This window comes from Camellia sinensis, chromosome 8 (genome assembly GCF_055761805.1).
Source record: "Camellia sinensis isolate YWXY chromosome 8, ASM5576180v1, whole genome shotgun sequence".
Taxonomy (NCBI): Eukaryota; Viridiplantae; Streptophyta; class Magnoliopsida; order Ericales; family Theaceae; genus Camellia; species Camellia sinensis.
The window spans coordinates 150,923,632-150,934,456 of NC_138968.1; the positions used below are offsets into that span (position 1 = coordinate 150,923,632).

Genomic DNA, 10,825 nt, shown 5'->3' on the forward strand with positions numbered 1-10,825 from the left:
ACTTGACTCTTTGGCCATCATGCATCGAAATGCGTGATTGGTGGCCCAAGGGTCGAGGACCATGCTCCCTTGAGTCCATTACATGATAGGGAGCGTGTCCATGCATACATTTGCCTAAAAATTCTATGCCATACACTGTTTGCCCTCTGCTGCTGCCAATTGCAGGTTCTGCAGGAAGCTTTGGCCGGTCGGTTAAATACAGTGCCGACCGGCAATCCATCAATGGCCGATAACTTCATCAGCGGCCGGTGACCATTTCCCATGGCCGGTGGCCATCCCTTCCAGCCGGTGGTATTCCCCAACATCCAGAGAGCATGTCCTTAGACTTTGGCAGTCCTCAGAGGAGCAGGGTAGTGAAAAACAGAGGCAACAGTGCTATGGCAGCGAGTTTCCGGGCGATATGGGTCAAGCATGCATCATTCGCGCATCCCAAGGCGACGGCTGCGGCCACCTTCTGTCTGCATTTATTTTGTTAATTAATTAAGGGTCTGTAATAATTAATTAGCTAGGATAGTTGATTTGTTATTCGGACTGTATTATTCTTTCGGTCCCTCCGAGCAAGGGCAAATTTGTAATAAGTGTGGGTGTGTGTGTGCATGTCTTCCAACCCCACGTCTTTCTTCCCTTTTATTTACCTGCTTATGATGGTAGACTAGGGCATATTTAAATTAGCATACCTTATGCTATGCATGCGTGCATTCATACATTTGTCTTGCATGCACCAGGCTCGGTACATCATGCTAACTGCACTCGTATTTCAATTCCAAGTTGAGTATTTGTTAGTTGCAGCACTTCACATGTCATGTTTAGGATAGCTGAATCTGTTTAGATTGCATCTTTGCATGTGTTGCATTAGCCATTTCAAATATGAACTAGGATCATGCATGTGATTACTAACTGGTTTCTGTTTTGGCTTGGAGTACTAAGTGAGCTTTTATGCTTTAGCATACCGCATGCGTGTGAATGCTATCATGACAGCATGCTTACCATGTGGCTAGATGCTTACGTGATAAACTATTTGAATGCCTGTGGATGAAGGTCGAATTGCTTAAATTGGGATAATTCATTAAAACTGTGAGTTTTAAGCCCACTAGATAGTGGCAAAACCATCTTTTCTAAAAGCCCACTCGAGGGTGGCAAAACCTACATTTTAGCCTACTTGCCAGTAGCAAACCATTTTCAAAACAAGCATGAAATGTTTTGTTCCAATTTAGGCGATTTGGTCTATACTTGTTTGCTGTGCGCACAACATAGTAATTCTAGGATAATAACCAGAATAAGAACACATAACGTTTTCAAAAACGGATATCACGGTTAGTAGAGGCCGATCTTCGGATCGGGCGAGAGGGGGTGCTCAGAGCTGACCTTCCCCGATCGTACCCAAGTTCCCAAGCCGAGGCAACTTTGGTGATGATGGACACGTGGCCTTTGGCGCCGAGTCAGGGTTTCCTAAATTCCCCCATAAAAATATTTAGGTGGCGACTCTGTATCTGGAAAAGCAGTCCATGTTTGGCACTTCTTTTCAAAAAATCTGTTTCTCAAAATGATTTGCCAGATTTGGACTCTTTGGTTCAAGATTAAGAACCGTGACACAAATCGAGTCCGAACTGTAGCGGGGTCCCTCGCGGACGTGTTACACTATTCATCAAGTAAACTGCTATATACACGGCCTCACCCCAAAAAGTTTGGGTAGCCCCTTCTCCTGTAGCATACGCTTGGACATCTCCTCTATGGTTCGATTCTTCCTTTCTGCCACACCATTTTGTTGTGGAGTGTACCCAACAGTCAATTGCCTTTCCATTCCAATATCTTCACAAAATTTCATAAACTCATTTGAGTTGTATTGTCCGCCTCTGTCACTTCTCAATACTTTCATCAAACAACCACTTTGTCTTTCAACAAAATTTTGAAATTTCTTGAAGATAGAGAAAACTTCACTCTTTTGTCTCATGAAATACACCCAAGTCATTCTAGAAAAATCATCAACAAATATAATGAAGTACTTGTTACCTCCATGAGTTGGTGTATCCATGGGTCCGCACACATCGGTATGGACAAGCTCCAATGGTGCTTTAGCTCTCCATGCTTTCTCCTTTGGAAATGACTCCCGGTGATGCTTTCCAAGTGCACAACCTTCACAAATATGTTGCACTTCATGAATGGTTGGCAACCCAAAAACCATATTCTTTTGTTGTAGATGCTTCAGGCTTTGAAAATTCAAGTGCCCAAATCTTCTATGCCAAAGCCATGAATTATCAATCACATCCATCTTCAAAGTCGCATTTTTGCTATACCGAAAAATGAGAGGAAAACTTCTATTCTTCTCCATCTTGATTTTTGCTACAACTTGGCTTTTCCCCCCTTTGTCAAAAATTTTGCAAAAATCGTCTTCAAAGTGAACAAGATATCCATGCTCCATTAGTTGTCCAACACTTAGAAAATTTTGCTCCAAGTCTGGAACTAGGAGAACATCGGAAATGAATCTTGTACCCATCTTGGTTTCTATAACAATAGTACATTTTCCTTTTGTTTGGACTAAGGTACCATTTCCCATTTTTACTTGAGAACTGGAGGAAGCATCCATTTTCACAAAAATGCTCTCATCTCCTGTCATGTGATTGCTACATCCGCTATCGAGAAACCATACATCCTTGTTTTGATTTGATGCCTTGTGACAAGCATAGAACATGTGCCCTTCATTTTCTTGCTCCTCGGAAAAATTAGCTTGTTGAGTGCTCTTGACTTGGCAATCCTTCTTGACATGCCCAAATTTGTTGCAATTGTAACATTTTGGCTTTCTCGAAACCAACAATCTTTATCAACATGATTGCTTCGGTTGCAAATTCCACACTTTTGTTGAGTGGACTCTTCATTTTCCTTTCTTTGAAAATTAGACCTTTATCTTCCTCTTGCATTTCTTTCTCTTCCAGTTGCATTTCTTCCTCTTCCTCTTCTTCTTCTTCTTCCTTGGGAATTAGAGGTACTAACATTAAGCTTGAAAGGCACTTTCAATTGACTTTTCAGATTGCCTACTCAACATTTGCTTAAATGTTTTAATTGAACCCATCAAATCTTCAATACTCAAATCAGCAAAATCTTTAGTTTCTTCAATGACAGCAACAATAGGATTGTATTTCTCCGGCAAACTTATCAAAAAAAATTCAACAACTCTTTGATTAGTAATATTATCCCCATAAATTTTCATTTGGTTTACAAGTTCCATAACTCTAGAAAAATAATCCTTCAACAATTCCATGTCATTCATCTTTAAATTTTCAAAATCTCTTTTCAATGATTGAAGTTTGATGGTTCTTACCTTCAAGTTGCCTCTATACTCTTTCTGAAGAATATCCCATGCCTTCTTTGCTTTTGTTGCATTCATAATTCTTGGAAAGATTGCTTCTGAAACTCCTTGTTGAATCAAAGAGAGAGCCTTTGAATCCTTCTTCCTTTGCTCTTTTAATTGGTTCTTTTGGGGATTTGTCAAAGCTCCTTCATCTTCAGATTCCTCGAACCCATTTTCAACAAGATCCCAAAGATCCATATAGACAAAAATAGTTCTCATTTTCATATACCAAAAATCAAAATTTTCACCATTAAAGATAGGAGTAGATACATTTTGGTTGTTGGGATTCGCCATGGACGTCAGTTTGTTCTTGTTCGGGGCTTGTTTTCCCGTATCTGATCTCTACGCCCAGCTTGTTCTTGACCCAACCAAAGCTTTGATACCACTTCTGTTAGCTTTTGATAAAACTCTCTGTAGAATGAACTATTATTTTGTATTGAATTTTTCTCTCTTATTATTCATATCCTTTGCTCAAAGGCTTACATCCTTTTATATAGAAAAGGTTATACATAAGTTTAATGAATAAGATCCATGAACCTAAACAACCTTGCAATTAACTAGGTACTTGAATATAATCTAGACAATGTACTTAATAAATATAAAATACATGAATACAAAGAATGTATAAACTCAATGTATCCAATGCATGCAATGTATCCAATGTATCTAATGTAAATATGGCATTAATTTTAACAATATGGTGTGAAGGGAGAAAATGAAAAAGATTTTACGTTGGTGTTATCTATTCCTGGCAAAATTTTTCCTACAATCTGAAGTGCAAGACAGTGAAGGTGCTTTGGTGGTGTTTGTTTTGAAGGATTGGCGCATGGGATTGGACTATTAGTCCAGATGGACTAATAATTTGTTGTTTGGTAGTCAATTTTTACTCTGGACTATTAGTTTCATATTTGTTGGATTATTGTATCCCATGGGGGCAGATAGAAATCATGAGATCACTCATTCCATGGGATTACCTTATGAAATTACATTTTTGACAATCTTGTATTTAATATCTTTTTTTAGTGTTGTTAATTTGAAATTCTGTATTAAATAAAAAATATAAATTATAAATTTAATTTAATTAAAAATAATAAATTAAAAATTATAGCCTTATAAATTAAATTTTTTTAGTGTTGTTAAAAAATTAAATTTATATATTAAATAAAAAAATTTAGTGTTGTTAATTTAAAATTATATATTAAATAAAAAATATAAATTATAAATTTAATTTAATTAAAAATTATGGCCTTATAAATTAAAAATTTTTAGTGGTGTTAAATTATAAATTATAGATTACAAATTTAAAATTATATATTAAATAAAAAAAATATAAATTATAAATTACAATGGTAAAATAATCTTTTAAACATTTACCCTTATCCAGTCCGTCTATCCAAACATTGGATTCACTAAAAATAGTCCAATCCAGACATCTAATCCCATGACTAAACAAACATATAATATAAATCTAATCTAACCAAATAGTCCATAAATAATGTATTCCAAGATTAACAGTCCGATAAATTACAATCCCCCCTCATCCAGTTCGTCTAAACAAACATATGATTACCAAACTGGCTTTTATGAATGTCCTAGTTACAAGCACGTTTCTTGTGCATATGCTTTTGGGTATATTTATGAATTCTGTGAAAGCATGTCCACTGTTTGAGCATGTTTTACATGTTAGAACATATGTGCCTTTTGTAAGCTGCTTCTTGTTCTAAAGCTTTTGTAATACTGTTTCTTTTTTTTTTTCTTTTTTTTTGCTTTTTTTTCTTTTAAGAATTTTGTAATGTTTAAACTATGTGCTTAATGTAGTTCATCCTTGTGAAAGTCAGTGATGCCTTACCATTTGGGGATTTATACTTGAGTATATAATTATCTTTGTTTTTGCTGCTTTAGTTTTTGCTGTTTATTCTTTAAATGAAAATTTCTAAGATCAATTGAAAGATAGGATAGCTGTGGGAATTGATACCGAACCGTATCAAAGAGAATATTACATAATGAAGAAATAAGGGAAGAACAATTTGAAACTCCTACAATTCACCTCAAAATATTGCACATAGGTCTTAGGCCTCGTTTGGAAACAAACTATTTTAGTAATTTTTTTACTTTTTAGCTAAAATATAGATGAAAAAAAATTAGTATGTTTAGAATAATTTTTTGGTTTTTTACGAAAAGATGTGCAAAAAATAGAGAGAAAATAGAATCTTTGACTTTTTAGTATAGGTTATAGGCTTTTTAATATTTTTAATAATTTTTTAACTTTTACGCTAAAACTGTTACATGCCAAACGAGACCTTATTGCATACTTATAAGTTAGCATGATAAGCAGTATTGTTCCATCTATTGCTGTATGTAGTGCATGTTTTGTTGCTAAATGGAAGTCAGGTACCAATGTTGCATACAACTTACAAGAACTAAAGAAGCCGAGGTTTGAGACTTTCATAGGAGAGTTTTTGTCAAATTTTATCAGAAAATCTAGGGGCCCAAAGAGTCCCAGATTTGTGTCAAGAATGATAATGCGTAGTGGAAATTAAAAGCATGTGTTGTAAAATTCATATATAGATTGAATCTGAATGACATATTGACATCTTTAGATAATTTCTAAATAATTTTTTTGAATTTGTAGTATAATTGAAATTTAATACTAATATTGTACTTAGGTAAAGTATGACCAGTAACTGCTGAGAAGTGACTCACCACCGAGGGTGGTCGTCCAACGATTTTTTGGACTTTTTACACGCAAGTTGTTTGGGTTTGTCACTTAGGAGTGTATAAGTTTTTAGACAATATACTGTACTCTTGTCGTAAAGTTCTATAACCCTTGTTGTGGAGTGGGTTTGGAACCCATTATTACCTTGATGGGGGATCTTTTCCTTTGACTTGAAATAAATTTGAATGTCAATAGATTATCCTAGAATCAGGACCTGCAGAAGGTATGATGGTCCACGATTTTTTTTTCTTAAAAAAAAAAAGGCAAATTATGCTAATGGTCCCTATAATTTGGGACTAGTGTCACTTTAATCTCTGACTTTTCAATTGTTACACATTTGACCCTAAATTTTAAATCTTCTTCCAAATAAGGACAATTGCAGATACCATTGCGTAATTTTAAGGGAAAAATTGTCAATTTGATGAAATATAAACTAACTTGACAAAAATAAATGTCAAAAAAATATTTTTGAATTTTTAAAAATTATTTTTACCTACTAAAGATAAAATTATGTAAAATTGATAAATTTTTTAGACATATATTTTTTTTTTACCAAATTAATTTTTATTATGTATTTAGATGATGATCATGTAATGGATGGTTTTTTTTATTTTCTTTAAATTAGTTTCTATCTTTTCAAAAATCAAATATGCCTACAACTTTGATATCATTATTAAACCAATCCATTAAATCAAAAAATTCAAAACTAAAAAAAAATTATATATTAAATATATAGATTACACATTAAAATCCTAACACCCACCCATTAAATGATCATAATCCAAACACATAATAAAAATTAATTTGGTAAAATAAATAAATAAATAAATGTCTAAAAGATATATCAAGTTTATATAATTTTATCTTTGGTTGGTAGAAATAATTTTTTAAAATTTAAAAATATTTTTTTGACATTTATTTTTGTCAAATTAGTTTATATTTTATTAAATTGACGATTTTACCCTTGAAATTAAGTAATGATATCTTCAATTGTCTTTATTTAAAATAAGATTCAAAATTCAAAGTCAAATATGTTATAATTGAAAAATCAAAAACCTAATTGACACGGGTCCCAAACTATTGGAACGGTTAGTGTAATTCACCAAAAAAAAAAAAAAAAACAAACTATTGAAGTGACTCAGTGAAGTTCACTTCATTACTCACAAATTTAATGATGCAATCTATTGATCATGTAATTATACTCATTCTCTGCATTATTGATTATTATCCCAATAATTTTCTTTCTGTTTTTTTTTTTTTTTTTTTTTGAGGCACCCAATAATTATCTTTAATGGAGGCAGAATTAACAATGCTTTGGAGATAAAATTGAAAATTCCAATCAGGCCCGTCGTTCATCACATGCTCGGCCATTTGTACCATGGATGCATGTGGGCCTATTTAGCCTTTGTTTGGGAAGTCCATTTGGGCATCCCTTTCTTCTTCTTCTTCTTCTTCTTCTTCTTCTTCGTTTGTCTAAAATAATCAAAAAAAATAAATAAAATAGGCTTTTTAGCCTAATAAAACAAAACATTACATTTAATTTATAATCATTACACTCTTTCTTTCACAAAAAGTCAAAAAAACCAAAAACTCATTTCCAAACGAGACTTTTTAGCCCCAGGCTAAAATAGCCAAAAAAATCAAAAAGTGAACCCACTTTCCAAATGAACCAAGTATTCGGTTCATCAATTGTGAGAAGAATTTGAAAAAAGAAATGTATGAAATTAAGTGAAAGATATTTAGTCACATTTCTCTTATTTTATTTTATTTTATTTTTAAATTCTTTCTCAAATTTTTGAACCAAATACAAATTTCATATATTATGAGTCATATCAATCATAAATGTGATTGTCGCAATTCAAATTTTAATAATTTGTTTTTAAATTTGTAGGGTTATTGATTCTAATTTATAAGAATAATTTTAGGTACACACTTTCTAAGTTTTAAAATTTCTTCTGAAAAATGATTGGATAGTTGTGATTGAATTTATGTGATGTAAGATTTATGTATAGAATAAATTTGAATTACAAAATAAAAATTTTAAATAATTTTTAAATTAATAAAGATAAAATTATAAAATTATTCAATTTATAACCCATTTTATTTTGGGTTTATTGTTGAAAAAGTTTAAAGTAAGAATGGTATAGGATATTAGATTCAATAGATTTTTTTTTTTTTTTGTTAGTAAAAAGTCCATAATTTATTAAATAGTTTGGTAAGAAATCTTTTTACTAGTTTTGGAAGACATTTTGTTTCTAATTTTAGCTCTTAATTTATCTGTTGATTTTTTTTAATCTGTTAACTTCGGTTGACTATCTGTTCAAATTTTTATATCTATCTGTTTGAATTATGTTATATCTATTCAAATTTTATATTTATCTATTTAAATTTTTTTAACTATTTATTCAATTTTCCCCTTATCTATTCAAATATATGTCTAAATTTTAACATTTGTTCAATTGTTTCATTTATCTGTTTAAATCTATCTATCTCAATTTTATTATCTGTTCATTTTTTCCTGAATTCTATCTGTCAAAATTTTATCTATTGAAATTTTAATTATATTTGTTCAAAATCTATCTATGTGAAATGCCATTCTATTTAAAATTTAGATATGAGCCATTTTGAACAAATTTGAACAGGTTTGAACTATTTTTTTAACAGATTTGAGCCATTTTTGAACATATTTGAACAGATCTAAACCATTTTGAATAGATCTGAACAACAACAAGAAGAAAGATTTATCATCATCACACCATAGATTCATCATCATCATCATCATCATCAACAACAACAACAACAACAAAAAGCTCATATATGATGATATATATACATATATATATATATATATAGAGAGAACAAATCATTCCGCAACCACTCTATGTACTCAGAGAGAAAGGGATTACCGGAGCTCTCTACTTCTAGATCTGTGAGAGAGAGAGAGAGAGAGAGAGAGAAAGAGAGAGGAAGAGGCTATTTTGTCCCCATTAAAGCTCTCTACTTCTACTCTTGATTGATCTGTAATCTCCTATGGATTTCAAACCTCACCTCTATCTATCCTGATCAGAATCTCGATCATTCACCTCCACTTCTACCAACCGATGACAAACCAGATTTAAGGACTCTAGTGGTGCGCCATCGCTGCCCTCAGTTGGGAAATAAGGGGTTTGGTTGTCACCGCCGATGGTGGTTGCAGTGGCAAAGATGAGATGATCGGTGAAGAAGGTAGATCGGCGGTGAAGAAATCGACAGTGAGGAGATCGACAGAGGAGGGAGACGACGATGAGTGACGTTGAGGGAGCCAGAGATCTGAGTGAGAGAGAGTTTGGGACCGGCGGAGGAGAGAGAGAGAGAGAGAGAGAGAGAGAGTTTGGGACTATATATATAAGGAAGGACATTTTGGTCATTTTGCTTATCTTTTCGAATAAAGTGTTTAGAGCCTGGATATTTGGGCAAACAAAATTAAAACAAAAATATTAGAGACCCCAAAAATTTAACCAAAAATTTTACCAAATGTCACATATGGGTGTGGGACCCACATAGGAGCCACATTGTGTGGCTCTCATACCCATGTGAGACATTTGATAGAACTTTTGGTAGAATTTTTGAGATCTCTAACATTACTCAAATTAAAATTTAGACAATTAGACCGAGTGTCCTTTTACTTTTTTAATTGTAGGTTACTGTTAGAACAAGAATGAATAATTAAATTACATTCTTTTGACTACTTTTTATGTAGACAATTCAAAAATGTCATGTAATTTTTACTATTTTTTATAAAGACAATTTAGAAACTATGTCGTTTTGACCCAATTTAGTATTTTTTATATGTATTGGATGTTATATAATTTTTGAATTAGTTAAAACAATTTATGATTCAAAAAGTAAGTTGAAGTTACATATTTTTTTTATTCGAACATTTTTTAATCACAAAATACGTAATATCAAAATGTGTAACTCCACTTTTGAACCATAAATTCTGGTAATTCTATGTAACACCCCAACCCTTCACATGTCATTAATATTGTCAACTTTGGGCCATACCCACACGGATTTGTTCTTCTCAGTGGATCACCCATCCCAGAACTACTCCAGCCTAAGCACGCTTAATTAGGGAGTTCTGCTAGGGATTTCACTACTCGGGAAAAGGCCTCGATGCTATATAAGGGTCTAGGTTTTTACTTTTATAGCCCAGGAACTTCCCTCTATCCCTGATGTGGGACACTAGGACCTTATAATCCACCTCCCTTAGGGTTGCACATCCCCGTGTAGTAGCTTGCCAGCTCACATGCCTGTCCACATGCACAGAGAGAAGCCAAGGGCCCACACTCGGTACTTCGGAGAGTCGGTTTTGAAACCATTTGTAACGCCTCGACCCTTCATATGTCATCGATATTGTCTGCTTTAGGCCACACTCGCACGGATTTGTTTTTCCCAGTGGGTCACTCATCCCAGAACTACTCCAACCTAAGCACGCTTAATTAGGGAGTTCTGCGAGGGATTTCACCACTTGGGAAAAGGCATCAATGTTATATAAGGGTCCATGTTTTTACTTTTATAGCTCAGGAACTCCCCATCCATTCCCGATGTCCCACATCGGGACCTTACATTCTATCAAAAAATTGTATAATATGTTCCACAAAAATACATAACATTTACAAAAAATTACATAATAAACAAAATGACACTCGAGCAAAAAATCCAATCTAGTATTTTCTTTGCCCAAAGGTCTGGTGCTAATTTATCATGTCCATAAGGACAAG

The 10,825-nt window shown here is 33.1% G+C and overlaps 1 protein-coding gene across 1 annotated transcript; it reads right to left on the bottom strand.

The window, feature by feature from the left end:
• Positions 1-2,989: 2,989 nt before the first annotated feature.
• On the bottom strand, positions 2,990-3,640 carry LOC114284181 (uncharacterized). Its single transcript, XM_082885675.1, has one exon. The coding sequence runs from the start codon at positions 3,638-3,640 to the stop codon at positions 2,990-2,992; it is 651 nt and encodes a 216-aa protein (XP_082741801.1).
• Between the last annotated feature and the right edge of the window lie 7,185 nt (positions 3,641-10,825).